This window comes from Podarcis liolepis (assembly GCF_965112155.1).
Source record: "Podarcis liolepis genome assembly, chromosome: 5".
NCBI lineage: Eukaryota > Metazoa > Chordata > Lepidosauria > Squamata > Lacertidae > Podarcis > Podarcis liolepis.
Window position 1 is genome coordinate 15,647,258 of NC_139556.1, and position 22,397 is coordinate 15,669,654.

General features: G+C 46.7%; 2 protein-coding genes and 2 long non-coding RNA genes across 4 annotated transcripts in view; 3 read left to right on the plus strand and 1 right to left on the minus strand.

Annotated features, from left to right (window-relative positions):
• Positions 1-2,267: 2,267 nt before the first annotated feature.
• NDUFB8 (NADH:ubiquinone oxidoreductase subunit B8) lies at positions 2,268-12,271 on the minus strand. Its single transcript, XM_083502923.1, has 5 exons — positions 12,110-12,271; positions 8,246-8,372; positions 5,827-5,926; positions 3,729-3,884; positions 2,268-2,438 (listed from the first exon to the last, which is right to left on the minus strand). The coding sequence occupies exons 1-5, from the start codon at positions 12,204-12,206 to the stop codon at positions 2,349-2,351; spliced, it is 570 nt and encodes a 189-aa protein (XP_083359049.1). The 5' UTR covers positions 12,207-12,271; the 3' UTR covers positions 2,268-2,348.
• LOC310706738 overlaps positions 3,891-22,397 on the plus strand; it is a 335,070-nt gene continuing 316,563 nt past the window's right edge. Inside the window, exon 1 of the long non-coding RNA XR_014526132.1 lies at positions 3,891-4,814. This is a non-coding gene — a long non-coding RNA (uncharacterized lncRNA). The remainder of the gene's footprint in view (positions 4,815-22,397) is intronic.
• On the plus strand, positions 15,566-16,964 carry LOC310707846 (small ribosomal subunit protein uS7-like; the record flags this gene model as incomplete). Its single annotated transcript, XM_083505306.1, has 2 exons — positions 15,566-15,637; positions 16,241-16,964. 2 exons carry the CDS (start codon positions 15,566-15,568, stop codon positions 16,919-16,921), a joined length of 753 nt encoding a protein of 250 aa, XP_083361432.1. The 3' UTR covers positions 16,922-16,964.
• On the plus strand, positions 20,208-21,443 carry LOC310706714. Its single transcript, XR_014526104.1, has 2 exons — positions 20,208-20,849; positions 21,180-21,443. It is a non-coding gene; the product is annotated as an uncharacterized lncRNA (long non-coding RNA).

The window sequence follows — 22,397 nt, forward strand, 5'->3', positions numbered from 1 at the left end:
TCTCCCGGTGCATCTCAGCCTACAAATGCTTTGTATGTCCCATCGTATCCACTGGTGCTTACTCTCTGGAAGGCGTTAAGATCCCAGCGCTATCGGTATCTGAGCAGCCTGATCCTCTGTAGTCTTAACAGTCACTGCCTTTTCTGTCAAGGTCCTGCATTCTCCACCCCCTTATAATTACGTGGGGATGGGGGGAAGTGGGAGCATTCTCTCTGACCCTCACATGGCTTCGCAGCTGCTCCCACCCCCCTCCATGTGCCGGGGCTAAATTTAGTCCAAGTGCTCATTCGCATCAAGGAGCGGCCAGTGTGGTGTAGTGGTTAAGAGCGGTAGCCTCGTAATCTGGGGAACCGGGTTCGCGTCTCCACTCCTCCACATGCAACTGCTGGGTGACCTTGGGCTAGTCACACTTCTTTGAAGTCTCTCAGCCCCACTCACCTCACAGAGTGTTTGTTGTGGGGGAGGAAGGGAAAGGAGAATGTTAGCCGCTTTGAGACTCCTGAAGGGGAGTGAAAGGCGGGATATCAAATCCAAACTCTTCTTCTTCTTCTACATCGCTGGGTTGTTGTTAAGCAGCACTGCAGCAATGTTGGTGGGATGCTGTTTCGTTATTACAGCAAGCTTTGTTGTTGAACTGACCTGCTCATGCCGCTGGGGCGAGACATCTTTATAAAGGGATCTTTAAAATGCACTCGGACTGAACACATACCACTATGCAAAGGATCATTTTCTTTGGCTTGGTGTCAAGTAACCCAGAGAAACAAAATTAGAATTTCCCTTCACCGAATTGTATTGCATTGTATAGCCTCTGTGATAAAAAAAAAAAATAGAGGTGTTCTATTTATGCAATGCCCCTATTCTCACACTCATTCCAAGGGTTTATCCACTGTTAATTTTGCTGAAGGCTTGTCTGTACCGCCTCTACTCCTTCACTTATTCTTCAATACCCTGTTTGTTTGTTTGTTTTTATTACTGGTGCTGACTTTAAAAAAAAATTCTTACACATGGTGAGATTTCTCATTTGGTTCTGCTTGTTTCAGGCCTGAGGGGGTATTTTTTGGTAGCAACTTGTGATCTATAGATTTCTGTGACAATTCCTTGTGAGTTGATAGCTAGGTTTTGATGAAGGGCAAGGAAAAGCTTTCTTTTTGAAGTCACTTTTTTGATTTTCCGTCATTGCAGTTTGGCGCTGTACAAGTGGCGGTGGAGGGGAGGTTAATGGGTTGTTTTTGATTATGTATTTAGTGGTTTTATATTCTGATTTTATCTTGTGAACTGCCCTGAGGCCCAAAGTTATAGGGCAATATACAAATTTAATAAATAATAATGATAAATGCTTCTTTACTGTGGATAGTAAATGGATTTTTAAATAGAAGACAATTTTATCTATTATCACATTTATATCTCACTGCTCAAAGCTGCATATATAACTGTCCTCCTCCTCATCGTTCACAAAAGCCCAGACACATAGCTCAGGCTGTGACTGGCAAGAGTTAATGTCGGAATGGGCACTTGAACCCAGGCCTTAGCCTGACAAGCCAACCACACAGTAGGTGAGGTTGTCTTATTTTCTTTTGCGGACTGTTTGCCCCTCATTCAAAAATAAGCTGGTCCAGTGCTACTTACTGAATAACCTGGATGCTTGTCAGAATATCGGTGCTCATTTGTTTTTACTTTACAATATTTCTGAGTCATGCTGTATTGATCTTACTTTGTGTGCCGATTCTCACATGAAGCAAAAGGTTCTGAAGGAAACAAGGTTATGGATAAAAGAACTGTCTTTAGGTTTTAGAGCGACGCGGGTGGCGCTGTGGGTTAAACCACAGAGCCTAGGTCTTGCCAATCAGAAGGTCGGTGGTTCAAATCCCCACGACGGGGTGAGCTCCCATTGCTCAGTCCCTGCTGCTGCCAACCTAGCAGTTCGAAAGGACGACAAAGTGCAAGTAGATAAATAGGTACCACTCAGGCGGTAAGGTCAGCGGCGTTTCCGTGTGCTGCTCTGGTTCGACAGAAGCAGCTTAGTCATGCTGGCCACATGACCACATGCTGGCTCCCTCGGCCAATAAAGCGAGATGAGCGCCGCAACCCCAGAGTCGGTCACGACTGGACCTAATGGTCAGGGGTCCCTTTACCTTTATGCTAAGTCCACATGGCCCACTGTACAACATACTCATACAAATCAGAAATAACTAAGTAGAGGCTTTCATGGTTGTGCCCTCCCGTCCTGTTCTCCCCCCCAAAAAAACAACAACAACCACACCAGGATCTTGAGAAGAGTGGTGTACAGTTTGTTTTATAGATAATCCTGATCAGAGAGGATAAAAGAGGAGTTGCAGTTCCAGCCATCCTTATATCTCATAGTGCTTCACCACAGGTGTTTCGCTGGGATCTCCACCTCGTGCCACATGCAGGTCGCCGTAGGGAAATTGCTTTGGGCCCTGCAGAGAACAGGAGACAGCGAGAATTAACTCATCACACTACATATTTATAGAGTACAGAACCAAGAGGCCCAAGTGAGCCCTTTCAAAGCAACAAAACACCTGCCACCCCACATGCTGAATCTGACCATGTCCCCCACTTTTCGTTTGCTCACAAGGCCACCTCCATGTGGCATTTCTCACTTAAGACAGATGATTATCACCTGCCAAACAATCTATTGTGAGCAGTAAGAACCCCATCCTTGTAGACCAAGTTCAAGGTTCAAGGATAGTTTGTTTTCAGGGCCACCATTTCTTTATGGGCCTACCTTTGAAGGTGACCCGGAAACTACAACTAAGCCAGAATGCAGCAGCTAGAGTGGTGACTGGGGGCGGCCGCCAAGACCACGTAACACCGGTCTTGAAAGACCTACATTGGCTCCCAGTACATTTCCGAGCACAATTCAAAGTGTTGGTGTCGACCTTTAAAGCCCTAAACGGCCTCGGCCCAGTATACCTGAAGGAGCGTCTCCACCCCCATCGTTCTGCCCAGACGCTGAGGTCCAGCGCCGAGGGCCTTCTGGCGGTTCCCTCACTGCAAGGAGCAAAGCTACAGGGAACCAGGCAGAGGGCCTTCTCAGTAGTTGCGTCCGCCCTGTGGAACGCCCTCCCATCAGATGTCAAAGTGATAAACAACTACCTGACATTCAGAAGACATCTTAAGGCAGCCCTTTTCAGAGAAGTTTTTAATGTGTGATATTTTAGTTTATTTTTGGTCTCTGTGGAAGCCGCCCAGAGTGGCTAGGGAAACCCAGCCAGATGGGCAGGGTACAAATAATAAATTATTATTATTATTATTATTATTATTATTATTATTATTATTATTATTATTATTACTGGGGATCCATCCAGGTCTGCAACTCTGACTTTGCTACAGCAGATTACATTCCAGCCACATGCTGGAATACACCTGTGGGTATAGGGCGATATACAAACTTAATAAATAATAATAATAATAACTCACAAGGTTTACACCCCACCCCTCTTCTATGTAGGCAAACCAGAGGCACGATCACAGTTCAATGACATATTCCAGCTGGGCAACAGAAAGTGTGGCTTGGAGAGAGGGGCATGGCTTAGGGAGAGTCCTGAGGAGCACAGATGACTCCCTAGCCTGAGATTCCCCAAATATTTTAACAAAAGACAGAAAGTGGTGCCCCCCCCCCCGATGATATGGGGCACTGGAGTCTAGGTATGAACTTTAGAGGGCTCTCACAGCCAGATATTCAAAAAGGCTGACTTGTAACTCACCACAGGCTGGTAGGATGGAAATATCTCGCCAAGAACAAACATGGAGACCATGAAGCCAATGAAGCCGAAGAGGTACTTAAACATTGTGTTCCGGGGCACGAGAGTGGGAGATGTGTCAACCCGGTTCCGGATGAACATATCAAAATGCCAATGCAGCTGGTCAAAACAAAGGGGAGGTGTGGTTATATATGGCCAACACCACCTGCGAGTTATCTTGGGGTTATTATGGAGATGAGAGAGGGCTTCACACAGTTTACTGCTAATACTATGAACCAGGGGTTGTCTATGGGGGAGCTTAGACATGAACTAGTTCACATCGCAGGAATAAATCTTCCCTTTGAACTGATGTGACAAGCAAACAAAGTTAGTTGTGAAGACCCAGTAAAAAACCAGGAGGGGGGGGGGAATCACCCAGTTTCCTCACATGGTCCCCTTCCAGACTTGTTTTGCTTCCCCCACAAAAAACAACAACAAAAAACTGATTTCTTCTGCAAATAAGGGACTCTGCTGTGATGAGATATCATCCTATGATGAAATTTCCTATTTTGTATCTTAATATACTGTATTTTCTGGCGTATAAGACTACTTTTTAACCCAAGAAAATTTTCTCAAAATTCGGGGGGCGTTTTATACGCCGGCTACAGCAGCGGCTCCGGCAGCAACTCCCCACCAAAGGATAAAAAGACAACAAATTAAATCAGAGGACACCAAGCTCTCTAGATGAAGCAGAAATACGCTTGAAAATTGGCCCCAGAAGCCCCCGGCCACTGGGAAGTGGAGTGGATTTCCGAGCCAGACTGGAGATTGGTTTTTTAAATTTTTATTTGGTGTGCGTTGGAAGAGGAGTAGTCTTATATGGCGAGTATATCCCAAACTCTATATGTTAACTGGAAAAGTTGGGGGGGGGGTCATCTTATACGCCCAGTCGTCTTATACGCCGGAAAATAGGCTACTCTCACCTGTGATCTTCACTCCTCCAACTCTGTTGCCCTGATCTGCTTAGAGACCTCCTGCTCCCTGAAACAGAGCCATCCATTCAGCCTTGATGCTGTTTACGTCATGGAATCATAGAGCTGGAAGGGAACTGTAATGTGTATGGGTTGCTCGTGCGTAAGTTGCCGCCTCTCCAGGCTTTGTTGCCTTGCTAAACCTTTCAGTCTGGGCAGCCCTTCACTTCGTGGCTGCCTCAGCTGCTAGCAGAATCCGTCAGTGGGCGTTTCTTAAATCTTTTCCAACATAAAAGTTGTTTGACACCCAGTCTCCTCCTACTCTCTCTGCGCAGGGTGGGCGTGGGTAGCAGAGGACCCGTGCTCTCCCCGCTGGTGTCCGGTGAATAGTCCTGGAGCCCTCTCGCCGATTCCCCCATCAGCCCCTCTATATCCCTGGTGTTGCGCTGATTTGCTTCCCCATCTGCGGAGCTGCCTCTCTCCCTGCTGGGCCCTTCTCCAGCATCATTTGAGAGCCTTCCCTCCGCCTCTAGCTCTGATGTCAGTTCCCTGACAGAAACCAAGGATCATCTAGGGTTGCAGGAAGTCTGGATGATGTCTAGGTGACATCATCCCCCTGAATGCATGCACCTTCTCTTATTAGTCTTCAAGCCACTGATAAAGATCTCTCTCTAATATTTGCCCTCCCTTGTTAAATCTGTGTTTCCAGGAGAAAACATATACTATGTGCCTATAACTTCAGTTGCTTCTGCTTAGCCCTTAATACCAGAACCTTCCCGTCCCCTCCCTCCCTATCCATGTTTAGACTAAGTTCTTAGGAAAAGGACCTGCTCAGTTTGTGTTACATTGCAAAGCACCACAAGTATTGATGACACTGAGTGACTTCATACACTGCAATCAGAAAGCAAAATATCTGCAAGGTCAGAATCTATTTTTAAAACACATACAATTATCATTTTCATGCTCAAAACTTGGATTCTAAAGTGTCAATGTGTGTACACTAAGTAAATTCAAAAACAGGAAGATCTTTTGAGCTTGGAAGCATCAGAATGTGATTCAGTAAAAAGTCTGTGATACTCTCCCTAACCCAGATAAATATGGACTGCAAACTGAAATCACAGAAATGGAACACAAAAAACTATCATCCTTACGGTCTCGCCGTAGTTACGCCTTAACTCAGGATGGTCCCACTGATAATAAGGATCTCTCTCATGCTGGGATCGGTCAGGAAGCTTGGGATAGTCACCGTAACTATGAAAAGTATATAAGGAAGTCACCATAAATCCATTGCACTAGACAAACAGAAAAATGCTTACAAGAACAATAATACAAGAGCAGAAGAGAAAGCAGGTAAAGCATCCTATGAAGATCTGAGTACTCTATGTTTATGCATTAAAAAATACTCAGCCATTTCATTCTGTAATAAGCAATTTGCCTGTGTTTTACCATTTCCCAGTTTTCCTAGTTTGCAGGTTCTGCGGGATATAGTGTGATATACCACTAAGTCATGGAAACAAAACCCATTCAGAGTTGTGTATTTAATTAAAAAATATATATCACAGGGTTCGAAAAGAGCCAAATTCCAATCAGGAAGGAGGGGAGAGAGAGGGAGGTAGACTGAAGTTTATGTCACAGTGGCAGCTACTGCCACTTTAATATTATTACAAATGTGAGCTAAGGGAGAGGATCCTCCATGAATTAGGTCAATGTTTCTCAATTATGAGTCTTTAAGAGCTTCATACTACAGAAGGACAACATTAACATGGAATTATTTGCTTACATTTAAAAACTTTAGATTTAACGTTGTTGTATTTCAGCAGTCACCAACCTGACCCCCTGGGTATCTATGGAGTCTGTTAAAAAGGTCTCTGTAAATATTGCCTTCCAAATCAGGAATTCATGAGGGCCTATTTGCTCTTCCTGCTCAGTGCTTGTGTGTATTGGCTCAGCATCTCTTACACTGAACAGGTCCCCTTTAACATGCCCACATTTCATTGGATGCCATGATTGGACATCAACCCTCCCTTCCGTTCTGAACACAGAAGGCGTGCAAAGAACTGCTCTCTGTGAGTGAATGCAGAAGTGGTTGACGTAGGTACCTTTTTCTGTTGATGGAAAGGGGATGCCCACGTCATTTTGCATTCCTGTCTCTTTCTAGATATGGCAAACATTTGGTGTTCTGTCACCGCACCCCCAGAGCAACCATTTTGCAACTGGCACCCCAGGATTTGCTCAGAATTACCCAATATATTCATTGGCCCAAACCAGTTGAAAACCCCTGTTGCATTTGGATTCCTGCCTTCACTTCAAATCTAAGCTCCCCTATCAGTTATGGATTCCCCACAGTGTAGACTGTAATTCTAAAGGAGTAGTTTAAGGTAAAGGGACCCCTGACCATTAGGTCCAGTTGTGACCGACTCTGGGGTTGCGGTGCTCATCTCGCTTTATTGGCCGAGGGAGACGGCGTACAGCTTCCAGGTCATGTAGCCAGCATGACTAAGCTGCGTCTGGCGAACCAGAGCAGCGCACGGAAATGCCATTTATTTTCCCGCCGGAGCAGTACCTATTTATCTACTTGCACTTTGATATGCTTTCGAACTGCTAGGTTGGCAGAAGAGGGACCGAGCAACGGGAGCTCACCCCGTGGCGGGAATTCGAACCGCCGACCTTCTGATCGGCAAGTCTTAGGCTCTGTCGTTTAACCCACTGCGCCACCCACACTACTAACATTTTCAACACAGGGACGTGGGTGGCGTTGTGGGTTACTTCACTGTGCCGCTTGGGCTTGCCGATCGAAAGGTTGGTGGTTCGAATCCCTGCGATGGGGTGAGCTCCCGTTGCTCGGTCCCAGCTCCTGCCAACCTAGCAGTTCAAAAGCACACAATGCAAGTAGATAAATAGGTATCTCTCCGACGGGAAGGTAAACGGTGTTTCCATGTGCTGCTCTGGTTTCGCCAGAAGCGGCTTAGTCATGCTGGCCACATGACCTGGAAACACTGTCTGCGGAAGCAGACAAACGCCGGCTCCCTCAGCCTTTAAAGTGAGACGAGGGCCACAACCCCAGAGTTGTTTGCGACTGGACTTAATTGTCAGGGGTCCCTTTACCTTTTAACATTCTCAAGTGGGTTTGGATAGGGTAAGAATTTTCCCTATTTTAAAATCCTGAGGCACTGCCCTGACCTCATGTTGCTAATGCAGGTTCATTTCCCTTGTTTTCATTACTCCTTGGTAAAAACCGGACTAATAACCCAAGTCAGTGAGTTGATGTGAAGATGAACAAATATCTTAATGTGGCTCATGCTGAGAGAGACAGTATTGACCTGAATATGTGCTTAAAATTGTCCCTTCCTTTGTGGCTGGCCTTGCAAAGTCCAAGGGGTTCCCAAGATGGTGTGGTTGGATTCCCACTGACTGAACTTCATGAAAACCATCTGTTATTGCTGGGGGTCAAAAAGCATGAATATTAAGTTTATTTTACCCAAGTGTCTGCAAACAACACCAGGAGAGGCATATGCTTTTCACAATCCCAGCTCCCCACATCACCCAGTCTTTGAGTCAAGTATACCTCACCCCATGCCATCATCTGGATAAGGTTCATAGTCCTCCAGTCTCATGTTGTACTTTTTTGCCGCAGCTGCCCGTTCCTCCGGAGTTTTGGGGTAAGGCCCAGGCAGCAAGTCTTTTGGCGTGTCCGAAGCTAGAGGAAGAAATGCAAGTCAAGCCCAAGGCTACAGGGGGGAAATAACAGCTTACAAAGAATAGATTGTTCAGAGCAGGAACAGTACAGGGCTGTAGAACAAAAAGCTGAATTCATTTAGGCCTGCATTGACGGAAGCTTTGAATTCACAGTTAAGGAAATAAGTGTACAGCTGTGTTTGGCAGCACACTCACCTCACGGCAAAACAAGTGGGGTTGCCACTGAAAATGTCAATGTTCTCCCCCTTCACAATCTAATACTTTTGCCAGATCTAGTAGTGTCACTTCCCTGCATTTTTTCTGACCTCTGTGACAATCAATGATGTGGAGCAAGTGTAGGGGAACACACAGCGAGCTCACATAACACAGGAAAATCTGCAGAAACAACCACAACATGGGTGTGTTTCCACCAGCCTTGCATGTAGTCTAGAATCACAGGCGGTTCCATCCTCAGTCACCACCTGCCATTCAAAATGAGAGCTAAAGCAAAGAGATCCAGAAGCACAAATCCCTGCCCTTTATGCAGAAAGAGCACAACATTCTGCATAAAGTGCAGTGGCAGCTAGGGGGCGAGGGGTGGAATGACCAGAAGAGTCTAATCAATAAGGGTGGGGATGTGGAGGTTTGGCATGAAGGTACCCTAGAAAAGCCTCTCCCAGGCCACAGCTTTAAGAATAGCAGAAGTGCCTGCGCTGTGTGTGTGTGTGTGTGAGAGAGAGAGAGAGAGGGGGGGGGGGAGGAAGGAAGGAAGGAAGGAAGGAAGGAAGGAAGGAAGGAAGGAAGGAAGGAGTCGGGGGGGGGATTCCTTTAATAATTTCAAAAGTTATGTGACCTTGTTGTTCAAGTCAATCTTTTTTACATAGTTTAATGTATCATGGTATTTTATGACTTGTTACTTTTATTGATTATAATTTAGTAATGCTTTATTGTAAGTGTCGAGAGTAAATTTCTCTTTAATCATTATTGGCTGATATTTTGAGAGTTTAATTTTATTGTGTATTACAGGCTGATGGATTACTGAATATTCTTTATTTTACATGTTTATTTTAAGTCATTTTAAAATTATGACTTATTTGTATTGGATCGTTGTAAGGTGTGTGGCCTTTCTTGCATATTTTGTTGCCTCTTCAGCTTGTGAGCTGCCTCGTGTATAGCAACACAGAACGGCGGTATGCAAATTAAAAGTGACGATGGTGGTGAAGATGACAGAAGCCACAGAGAAAATTGAGAAGACGTGAATAGCCCAGATATTGTGCTGGCAGGAGCTGGCTTTGGTTTTTTTTCTCTCTCTTTTTAAAGCCACTATCATCCTCGGTGCCACTGAACAGGGAATTCTAACCTGGGACCCGGGACCCTCTGGTCACAGGCATTCAGGAATGAAGCCCCACTAAATTCACAGCACAAAAAGAAAACTAGAAAATAATGAAAAACCAAGCCACAGCCCTATCCCACTCTCTTTTACTCAGTGATAAAGGCACTGTGTGTTCATGGAGCTGTCTCCCAAAGCCAGCATGCAAAAGGGCTGCAGCCACCGTTGGAAGATTCATAGAATTGTAGAGTTGGAAGGGATCCTGAGGATTACAGTGGTGCCTCGCAAGACGAAATTAATTCGTTCTGCGAGTTTTTTTCGTCTTGCGAGTTTTTTCGTCTTGTGAAGCACGATTTCATTTTTTTCAAAAAAAATCTTCAAAAACCTCAAAAAAGGCTACCACACCGCGTGCTATGAGTTGCTCCCCGAAGTCAAGTCGCAACTGCACCTCTTCAAGCAATGCACCCTGTATTACTGTAACGGTTTTAAGAAAAAGGAATCAAACTTGCAAGACGTTTCCGTCTTGCGAAGCAAGCCCATAGGGAAATTCGTCTCGCGAAGCAACTCAAAAAACGAAAAACTCTTTCGTCTTGCGAGTTTTTCGTCTTGAGAGGCATTCGTCTTGCGAGGTACCACTGCATCAAGTTCAACCCCCTGTAATGGCAGGAATATGCAGTTATCCCATATGGGGATCGAACCTGCAATCTTGGTGTAATCAGCACCATGCAGCTGTCCCATATCAACTGAGCTATGGAGTGACAGGTAAAAGGAAGCTCTTCTTCGTGCAGCATATAGTCAAACTGCGGAACTCGCTCCCACAGGAGGCAAGAGGTGGACATCAACCAGAATGGATTAGACAAATTAATGGAGGAGGAGAGGGCTATTAATGGCTTTGCCCCCAGCACATGGAGGCAGTGAATGTTTCCAAATTCCAGTTGCTGGAAACCATGAGTGTGGGATTTTGCTCTGGTGCTCCAGGTACCTGGTCAGCCCCTGGGAGAACAGGATGCTGGACAAGAAGGACCAATGGCCTGATCCAGCAGGCTGCTCTTTCCATTTCTTCTTTTTCATACACCACTTGATGGTAAAACAACAACAACCACCCTCAAAGCAGAGACGCTAAAACCGAGAACCTTGAAATGTGCAAAAAATTAAAACACTGAAACAGGTTAGAAACCATCTTAATCCTCTAAGCACCTAGGTAGGCTTCCCCTAAACAGGAATGTCTTTTTAAGCAGGTGCCAAAAGAGTGCAGTGAAGATGTCTACTTGGGATCAATAGGCAGGGAGTTCCCAAAGTGGTAGGCGCTACCTCACCAAGCAACCAAGTTCTTACAAACACAGAAAACAGGTGTTTGGTGGCACCCGTAGGTCCAGCGCAGCCTCAACTTCCTCCCAGCTCAATGGACCCCCAAGTGAAGAGGAAGGGGACCTGCACACCTGAGGGAAAAGTGACCCCCCCAACTTGAGATGGCCCCCACCTGTGGAGAAGTGAGGAGATGTTGACCTACCTCTCACCTTAGAGCATGGTGACCTCCACCTGAGGGGAAGGTGACTCCCCCTACTTCAGGGGAATGTGAGCCCCCCACCTGTGGAGAAGTGAACCCCCTGTTTGAGGGGATGCTGACCCCCCACCTGGTAGTCACTGACCTGCCCACCTTAGAGCATGGTAACCCCCACCTGAGAGGAAGGTGACTCCTCCTACCTGAGGGGAATGTGACTCCTCACCTGAGGTGACCCCCCCATCTGAAGAGATGCTGAACCCCCACCTGTGGAGAAGTGAACCCTGTGTGAGGAAATGCTGACCCCCCCACCTGGTAGTCATTGACCTGTCTACCTTAGAGCATGGTAACCCCCACCTGAGAGGAAGGTGACTCCCCCTACTTCAGGGGAATGTGACCCCCACCTGTACAGAAGCGAACCCCTTGTGTGAGGAGATGCTAACCACCCCACCTGGTAGTCATTGACCTGCCCACCTTAGAGCATGGTAACCCCCACCTGAGAGGAAGGTGACTCCCCACCTAAGGTGACCCCCCATCTGATAGTCATTGAACCTTGAAGGAAGATGACCCCTCCATTTGAGAAAGTGGCCCCCAAACCTGAGGGGAAGGAGAATCCCCCTACGTCAGGGGAATGTAATCCCCCCACCTGAGGTAGTGCCCCCCCTTACCTGTGGAGAAGCGACCCCCCCCATCTGAAGGGATGCTGACCCCCCCCCAATCTGATAGTCACTGAACCTTGAAGGAAGGTGACCCCTCCATTTGAGAAAGTGGCCCCGCACCTGAGGGGAAGGTGAGCCCCCCACCTGTGGGGCAGTGACCCCCCCCGAAGGGATGTTGACCCCCACAACCGGCCCGCCTGAGGGGAAGGTGACCTCCCTCCTCTGCACCACCCTATGGGAAGCGGCGGCGGCAGCAGCAACTCACGGACCGGCACGGGCGCCGCTCGGAGCCGCCGCTTTCCACGCCAGCGGCCGCAGCAGCTGAAGAGGCCGCAGCCGGACAGCAGCGGCGCCGCCGAACGCCATGGCGGCCCTTCCAGCGCCGAAGGGAACTCTGACCTTTGACGGCGGAAAGGGGCGGAGCTAAGGTGGGGGGAGGCGCGCGGCGCGCTCCGTCACGCACATCATAGACGCATTAAATGCCGGCCTTGGTTCCCCGGATGTCGTTTGGACTACAGCTCCCATCATCCCCAGCCCTGCGTCGCAAGGATCTAAGCCCCGCGCTTTCTTTTGACGCCATTCCCCCCGCGTGCGCACACGCGCAAGCACGCACCGTCGCCGCCTCCCGCCGGGCGGAAGCGGCCTCTTCCCTCACGGGGAACAGTGGGTCGATTTACAGCGCACGCGCGGCTAAGGGCTGTTTGCTTCTGCGGCCTCTTGCCCCGCAAGCAAGAGACAGGTCGACGGGGCCTTCGTGCTCTCCTTCAGCTGAAAGTGAAACGTTTAATTTAATTGTCGCGTTTTATTTATTTATTTTTCATTTTTTTTACTGGTTTTCACAACATTATAAACAAACAAACACATAAAACAAACAAACATAAATCATAGCCTTATTAAAAATTACACTTATTAACATTGTTAACTGACTTCCTCACTTGAATTTCATTGCATATCCTTTTAACGGTTTTCCAAATCACAGTCCTTATAAAATTTAACTTAAACATTAACATCCTTAGATCTTCACATTATGAAATTAAACATATTAATTCATCACTTAACTTAAATAAAATCCTAAGCCAATTCAGTATCTGCAAGCTGTTTTCAGTTAATTTAACTTAACATATTTAACTAAGTAATCGTTAAATTTAATCCAATCTTCCTGATACTCCTCCTGGTCGTGGACTCTTCCGGTTAGGTCAGCTAGCTCCGAAAAATCCATCATCTTCATCTGCCATTCTTCCATCGTTGGTAATTCTTGGGTTTTCCACTTTTTAGCTAACAAAATACGAGCAGCAATTGTGGCATACAAAAATAATTTAACATCTTTCTTGGGCAATTCCAAACCTGTTATTTTCTTGTTTAAACAAACCTCATGGCTGTTTCGTTGCTATTTATTTTATAGCATGGCTCCTGCGGAGCCTGAGCTTGTCTACTCGATAGTAAGTCCTATTAAATTCCACGCGGCTTACTCCCCGGTAAACTCGTGGCCCTTTTTGATAAAGGGTGGGTATACAAATTGAAATAATAATGATGATGATAATAGGTTAAGGGACCCCTGACCGTTAGGTCCAGTCGTGGACGATTCTGGGGTTGCAGCGCTCATCTTGCTCTATAGCCTGAGGGACCTGGCGTTTGTCCGCAAACATTTTTTTCAGGTCATGCGGCCAGCATGACTAAGCCGCTTCTGGTGAACCAGAGCAGCACACGGAAACACCGTTTACCTTCCCTCCAGAGTGGTACCTATTTATCTACTTGCACTTTGACGTGCTTTCGAACTGCTAGGTTGGCAGGAGCAGGGACCGAACAACGGGAGCTCATCCCGTCGTGGGGATTCGAACCACCAACCTTCTTATCGGCAAGCCCTAGGCTCTGTGGTTTAACCCACAGCGCCACCCACGTCCCCTTGATGATGATGATGATGATGATAATGATATGCAGTAACTGGCTACATAGTCAGAATCCATGGGGGTTGCGCAGGTAGGGTGGAAGAAGATGGGGGATGTATTTTATGGTGGTCTGCTGAGTTCAACATGAGTGTTAATGTTAAGTTGTGGGTGAACATATCAGACGACACAGCGATTCTTCAAACAGCTCTTGTTTATTCACAGGCCAGAACAGAACAGAACTGAAGGGTTCAGCCAGCCTGCTTATATAGAGCTCCACTAGAATGTAACAGTAACCATTTTCTGTAATTATCCAATCACTGAACGTCACTTTCAATCCCTTATTTGCATATGTGGACCTGAGTGAAAACTATCTACAGTATCCCCTGCTGGCCTAGGGTGAGAACTTCAGTACATAACAGTTAACATATACACCACCTCTTCTGCCCGGGGTAAAATTACACTGTTTTGCTGACTAGGTTGTACTCCTCCCATGACACATCTCTGATTCCACCTATCACTACACACCAGTGGCGTAGCGTGGGGGGTGCAGGGGGGGCCGGCCGCACCAGGCGCAACATCTGGGGGTTAGGGTTAGGGGGCGCAAATCCACGGGTTAGGGGGCGCAAATCCACGGGTTAGGGGGCGCAAATTACTTGCCTTGCCCCGGGTGCTGACAACCCATGCTACGCCACTGCTACACACGGTTGAGGTTGCTCTGGTAGTGGGGTTACACTGATGCAAAGTTAAGCCATAATATTCCTCCTGATACTGTAATATGCCAATGTAAAGTTCCCAGCAGCAGCATGTCTTCCAGGCCTGCTTGCACAGGGGAGGGTTCTGTAAATAAGAAAAAAGGCAGAAGAAACAGAAAGAGCAAGCAAGCAACACATTCGTGTTGAGAATAAACAGCAGTTAGATGTAGGTATACCTGTTTTATCACTGTCTTCATTAAATTAGTATGTTTATAACTAATGTTGTCATTAGAGCAAATGGGTTTAATGATAAATAATCTGGAATGGGTTTTGATCTGCAGAGGTTTATAATAGAGATCGTTACAGAGACATTCCCCATTATGTCTGATGTGAATAACGGGAGAAAAAATGAGAACTAGTACGCCAGAGTTTATGTAATGAAGTAAAATGTAGGCTTCATTAATGTTAATATTGATCTTATGCAAGATAATGCATCAGTCATGCTAATATTATATATATATCTGAAAGTAAGCATGCTGTTTCAGCTGTTTATATTTTCCCAGCTCTGCCAGGACAAGACAATTAGATTTGGATATTAACTTTAATAATATTGATACCATTCCAAAAAAGGCAATTTGCATAATGAGGTGAGATGCAAAATTGATCTTATTTGGAATTGATCCCTCCATCCCATAAAACTCTGCCCCGTAAATTCTCATTAACTTTTTCTAGTATTTGCCACATGGAGAGAAAGATTATATCAATGGCCATTTCAACTTTTAAAGTCAATATTATTCTAACCATGGCTGAGTAAATGAAATATATTTTAGCAAGGGGTGTGCAGAAATAAAGAGATGGCACAAGCCAGAATGGGGGGCCTGTCGCTTGCCGCAAGAAGGGCAAGCACATAAAATACGCAATGCAAATGTTGAGCTTCATGTTCTCATAAGATACCTTGACCTGGCTTGACAAGGCTGTGTGACGGAGGGAGCTCCCAGAGTGGACTTCACAACCACCTTGCTCCCCCCAGATCCTTCTTACTGCCCTGCCAAAGGGTCGGCATAAGACTCTGGGTAACCCCGCGCGTGGCCCTTTTCTGCCTCTGAGAGCGAGCGGGATGCGGGGAGGAGAGTGAAGCTCCTCCATAATGACTGACTGTGAGACAGCCCCTGCTGTGGCAGAGACCCCTGATATCAAGCTGTTTTGTAGCCTTATTGGAGTTTACCGATTGGGTCTGCATTGCTCCGGGACAGGAGGAAGGAAGTCAAATGACACCGATAGCAGAAGGCACTTGCGTGGGGAGTCCACAGCAAGTCCAAAGAAATCAGAGATTACATGCAGTATATATATCCTCCAGGCACCCTCTCCCTCCTTCCCCAGGAATCCAACCACGTCAGCTTGTACACGCAGGTTGACATCACAGATGTTCTTGCTCTGGTATTCTTAACCATAAAAGGGTATTCCTTCCTGTACTTCTGACCATAAAAGGATCTTTCTCTTCCTACTCTTATCTTGGAGGAAGAGGTCGTCATCTCCGAGAACACGCTCTGGCGTTGTTCCCGGACTTGGGTCTGTGCGTCTTTTGTGGTCAAAACGTAAGATAAGGCACAGACGTGTCTTCTCTGTTCTACTGGTACAGTCAGGGTCATCCCTTGCCGCGACTGATAAAGGAGAGAGTTTGTTTATGCAGCTGTGTCCTTGTTATGCATTTGCTCAACAGCTCAAGTTTTATGAATTTTAGAGTGCTCTCTTGGAGAAACAAGAAAAGGGGGGGGGGGTTGAGTCAGTTTTAAACTGACTGCACAGAAACCCATTCCTTCAGTTTGGGAAATGGAGTACAGATGATGTGCAGATCAGTGATATCTCCTTGCAGGATTACATTGCAGTGAAGGAGAAATACGCCAAGTATTTGCCACACAGTGCTGGGCGCTATGCTGCCAAGCGCTTCCAGAAAGCCCAGTGTCCTATCGTTGAGCCCCTCACTAACTCAATGATGATGCATGGACGCAACAGTGGCAAGAAGCTCATGACTGGGTGCATCATCAAGCATGCCTTCGAGATCACCCATCTGCTCACAGGAGAGAAGCCCCTTCCAGTCCTGGTGAATGCCATCATCAACAGTGGCACTCATGAAGACTCTACCCGTATTGGCACAGTGAGGAGACAAGCTGTTGAAGTGACACCTTTGCGTCGTGTCAATCAGGCTATCTGGTGGCTCTGCACTGGGGCTCGTGAGGCCTCCTTCCGCAACATAAAGACCATAGCTGAGTGCCTAGCAGATGAGCTGATCAATGCGGCTAAGAGTTCCTCCAACTCTCAAGAGGTCCCAGGCCCTAAGGAAGCTAGATTAGCTTCAACCAGAGCCAGGGCCTTCTCAACACTGGCTCCGGCCTGGTGGAATGCTCTGTCTCTTGAGACCAGGGCCCTGCAGGATCTGATCTCTTTCCGCAGGGCCTGTAAGACAGAGTTGTTCCACCTGGCCTTTGGCTCAGAATCAGTTTGATTCCCTCCCCCTCTTTCTTTTTCCTTTCTCCTCCTATGAAGAGATTGCTCCCTAATTGTTTTAATGTTGTATCTTAATTCTTTTAAATTGTATTTTAATCAACTTATTATTATTATTATTGGTTGTTGGCCGCCCTGAGCCCGGTCTTGGCTGGGGAGGGCGGGGTATAAATAAAAATTTATTATTATTATTATTATTATTATTATTATTATTATTATTATGCCATCAAGAAGAAGGACGAGTTGGAGCATGTGGCCAACTCCAACCGTTAAGAGCTGCTGCTGCTGGATATCCAAAGCAAATAAATTCTCATTTAAAAACAAAACAAAACTCAGGGGTTGGCATGGGCCAGATCACTCCCACCGAGATCCTCCGTGGACCAGACCGGTGAAGCGCGATGCAGGAAATCATGTCTGCGCATGTCCGCGGTGCCGGAAACTGATTCTGCGCATGTCCAGACGGAAATCACTTCTGCGCAGGCGCAATTTTCGGCGTCTGGGCATGCGCAGAAGCAATTTCCGGCGCTGCGAACATGCACAGACACAATTTCCGGCATCTGGGCATGCGCAGAAGCGATTTCTGGAGCAGTGGAAGAGAGTCCCCATGCTGTGCTGCACCGGTTTAGCACAGCGCATGGGGACTTGCCGAGTGGTTCGCTCAGGGGCTGCTTCGGGCCCATGGGCCTTAGGTTACTGACCCCTGGTTTAACTCAAGGTGTCGTCTAAACTGGGACTTGTGGCTAAGAGCTCTCTTCACGAACCACGAGGTGCAGCCAATGTTTGTTGAAATGTGGACCAACCCACTGCAAGAAGGGCTTTCAGTATACTTTGCTGCCTCAAGTTGACAGGCTTGGCAAAGCTTCGTGCAGAAGAAATGTCTCTCCAGATATTGCATGGAACCTTTTTGGGAGAGGAAGTTCCCTCTTCAGAGAGAAAGACTCACTCTCCAGCCAAGCCAGACTGTGGAGCTCTGTGAGCTGTGGTGGACTATGCTAGCCATTTGCAGACCATTGTTATGGAAAAATCTAGGTGTGAGGTTGCTCAGTCATCCAGCTTGTCGGGCAGAGCCCACGGGTCCCTGCGGAATAAAGGAAGGAGTCCAGCCCACCGGAGCAAATAGCTGTAGACCAAAGTTTATTGCGCAATAGGTTCAAAGAGCAAATTTGAACCCCGAGAATGGGGTGACAAAGACTTTTAAAACTTTCCCACCATATCCCAGAATAAAGTTCGTACAGCATCATTGCTACATCACTGAAATGTCACAAAAGGGGAGGGGTTAACCTTGGCAAACATGTCCAGACAAGTCCTTGGTACAAGATTAGCATAAGCGGACATGGCAGGGCAAGACTCAGGTATAAGATTAGCATAGACAAATATGTCTTAAGTACCCACCACCCAAAAGTACAATAGAAGTTCCTTTGCATGTCTGGAGCCTGAGGAGAGTCAGGTGATGAGATTTGGCTTCCTTTGGCTAACAATGAGCCCAGCAATTGTCACCTCTGGGAACTTCCTGGAGTCCTTTTTCAAGGGGAAAATAGCTTTGGAATGGAGTGAACTGGCAAAGGAGATGATTTTATATTGAAAGGATACATTCAGGCATAATATTTGTAATATTTAACTTTAAAGATGTCCCCCACCCCCGTAATTTCCGTAACACCATAATCTCCGATGAATCCCCACTCAGATGCAAGTTTCTCCACTTTTTCAAAGCTGCAATCTCATGTCCGCTGACCTGGAAGCAGGCTCCATGGAACTGCCTCAGGGAATGTTTCAAAGTATTGCACCATCTACTTTGAAACCCAGTGGGAGGAGAAGATGTAGCTGCTGCACCAACCTGGCAATCTTCCTGCTGTGGAGAGACTCACCTTTGGCCAAACGAAATAAGGTGTGAGAGAAAAGCAGCTTAGGTGGTTCTGAGTGGGCAGACCACAGGAAGAATTAAGCTTAGGCTGGTGTCTCAACGATGACCTTAAGACTAGTGGATGGAGTTACACCTTGGCTGCAGTAAAGTGTCCTCTGGTAACCTTAAGAGTGGAATACTGTGGAGCATATGTTAGAGGCAGAGGAACCAGAGACCAAATTGCAAACATGCACTGGATTATGGAGAAAGCTAGAGAGTTCCAGAAAGACATCTACTTCTGCTTCATTGACTATGCAAAAGCCTTTGACTGTGTCGACCACAGCAAACTATGGCAAGTTCTTAAAGAAATGGGAGTGCCTGATCACCTCATCTGTCTCTTGAGAAATCTCTATGTGGGGCAAGAAGCTACAGTTAGAACTGGATATGGAACAACTGATTGGTTCAAAATTGGGAAAGGAGTACGACAAGGCTGTATATTGTCTCCCTGCTTATTTAACTTATATGCAGAATTCATCATGCAAAAGGCTGGGCTGGATGAATCCCTAGCCGGAATTAAGATTGCCGGAAGAAATATCAACAACCTCAGATATGCGGATGACACAACATTGATGGCAGAAAGTGAGGAGGAATTAAAGAACCTTTTAATGAGGGTGAAAGAGGAGGGCGCAAAATATGGTTTGAAGCTCAACATCAAAAAAACGAAGATCATGGCCACTGGTCCCATCACCTCCTGGCAAATAGAAGGGGAAGAAATGGAGGCAGTGAGAGATTTTACTTTCTTGGGCTCCATGATCACTGCAGATGGTGACAGCAGCCACGAAATTAAAAGACGCCTGCTTCTTGGGAGAAAAGCAATGGCAAATCTAGACAGCATCTTAAAAAGCAAAGACATCACCTTGCCAACAAAGGTCCGTATAGTTAAAGCTATGGTTTTCCCTGTAGTGATGTAGTGATGTTAGAGAGGACATAGAAGCCTGTGTGAATCTTCCATCTGATCAGAACAAAGGATAGTATTCAACTCAGTTTTACTCAGACCCACTGAAATTAAAGAATGTGAATAAGTTAGGTCCATTCATTTCCATCAGTCGACTCTGTGTAAAACTAAGTTAAATGCCACCCAAATATTTTGTATCACATACTCTTACAAAGTTGCCAACAAAGGTCCGTATAGTTAAAGCTATGGTTTTCCCAGTAGTGATGTATGGAAGTGGACCATAAAGAAGGCTGATCGCCAAAGAATGGATGCTTTTGAATTCTGGTGCTGGAGGAGACTCTTGAGAGCCCCATGGACTGCAAGAAGATCAAACCTATCCATTCTGAAGTAAATCAGCCCTGAGTGCTCACTGGAAGGAAAGATCCTGAAGCTGAGGCTCCAAGACTTTGGTCACCTCATGAGAAGAGAAGACTCCCTGGGAAAGACCCTGATGTTGGGAAAGATGGAGGGCACAAGGAGAAGGGGACGACAGAGGATGAGATGGTTGGACAGTGTTCTCGAAGCTACCAGCATGAGTTTGACCAAACTGCAGGAGGCAGTGGAAAACAGGAGTGCCTGGCGTGCTCTGGTCCATGGGGTCACGAAGAGTCGGACACGACTAAACAACAACAACAACATATGTTATATGGGACAGCCTTGGGGGACTCTTTGGAAACTTCAACTAGTGTGCAATACAGCTGATCAACTGTTGATCGACTCAGGGCAAAAATATTGTTATAATTTGAGGAGGACCCACCTAAACCCTAGAAATTCTTAAATGGTAGAATTTCGATTAATCAAGATACATATGGATCAGAGGTGGCCAGCTCTCAAGAGGGTGCGATCTACTCACAGAGTTAAAAACTGGCAGTGATCTACCCCCTTTTTGGGGGTTCAGGTCAAAGCTGTTGAGCTTCTTTTAGGGATGAGGAAAGCCCTGTTTTTGGGGGGTGCAGGGCAAATATGTTGAGCTTTTTTAGGGGAGCCAAACTTGTTGAACTTCTTTGAGGGGAGCCAGTGATCTACCACAGATGTCCAGTGATCTACAGGTAGATCACGGATCTACCTGTTGGGCATGCCTGGTATAGATCAGGGGTCTGCAACCTTTAAGACAAAAAGAGCCACTTGGACCCGTTTCCGAAGGAAAAAAAACCTGGGAGCCGCAAAACCATTGCGACATTTAAAACAAATATATCTCCAGAGCCGCGATCTGACAGCGGGCGGGAAGGTGACGTCGGGACTAATGCACGCACCGCCCCCATGCGACGTCACAGCCAGTACAGCGCCCGCCACAGTGGGGAGTGTCGGGGGGCACAATGCGCCTCCTCCCCTCGCTAGTATCTGCCCCGGAGCCGCGACAAAGGTGTAAAAGAGCCACATGCGGCTCCAGAGCCGCGGGTTGCAGACCCCTGGTATAGATGAAAGTACAAGCTGCAGAACTGTGTGAGACAATGAATCCCTTGGCTGGCTGATGCAAACCAGCCTGGCTGGCCTAGGGAAGAGCAAATCTGTTAACATGACAAAAGGAGTTGATGGGCCATCTGAGAGGAATCTTTTGGCCTGGAAAGACCAATGGGGTGTGTGTTTGAAGGGACAGGAAAAGAGAATTTTTAGCAAGGCGTTCTGGGGGAAAGAAGGAGGAAGAAAGAAAGAAAGAAAGAAAGAAAGAAAGAAAGAAAGAAAGAAAGACTGGGGTTCATCTTGGGCAGGTTGGCTGAAGGCTGGCTGAGAGAGATGCCTTGCACACCATGGCTGCACTGCTGTGGGAGACAAGCCCCACAATGACCATGCTGTAAGATCTGAACTCCCTCCATGCAGACCCGAAGGTCTTTTTATTTCTTAAAGTCACGACAGTCCCTGCCGCGTCTCAATTCTCCAAATAAACACAGACCCTGCATGAGTGCCTGAAACCCCACAGACCAGGCCTAGGCAAGCTCAGCCCTCCAGAAGTTTTGGGACTACAACTCCCATCATCCCCAGCTAACAGGACCAGTGGTCAGGGATGATTGGAGTTGTAGTCCCAAAACATCTGGAGGGCCAAGTTTGCCTATGCCTGCCATAGACTCTCGCTACCACTCGGCAGACAGAGGGGGAGGATCCCAACTTATGTAACAATAGCATACAGCTCCAATGCTGTTGCAGCAACACCAGTTGCCTGTATGCTTCCAAGCCCAGTTAAAAGTGCTCCTTTTGACCTATACAGTTCTTTGCAGCTGAGGACCACAATAGCTTCTGGAAGGTCTCTCCCAATATGAACCCTTACACTTATGGACAATGTATCACTGTAGGTGTTACTTTTCGAACACCCTCTACAGTGGTACCTCAGAACTTAATCCGTTCTGGAAGTCCATTCCTAAACCGAATCCATTCTTAAACCGAGGTGCTCTTCCCCTAATGAAGCCTCCAACCGTCCACTGTTCTTAGACCAAGGTAAAGTTCTCAAACCAAGACACTATTTCTGGTTTTGCAGAATTTGTAAACCAAATCGTTCTTAAACCGAGGTACCACTGTATATCACATTCCCTAACCATCCAAATACAGAGTGATTCCCAGCCACCTCCACAAGCCTGAAAGCAGCCAGAAAGTTTTTGAGAGGGGAACGCCGAAAAAAATCTCATTATCAACACACGTTTACACAATACC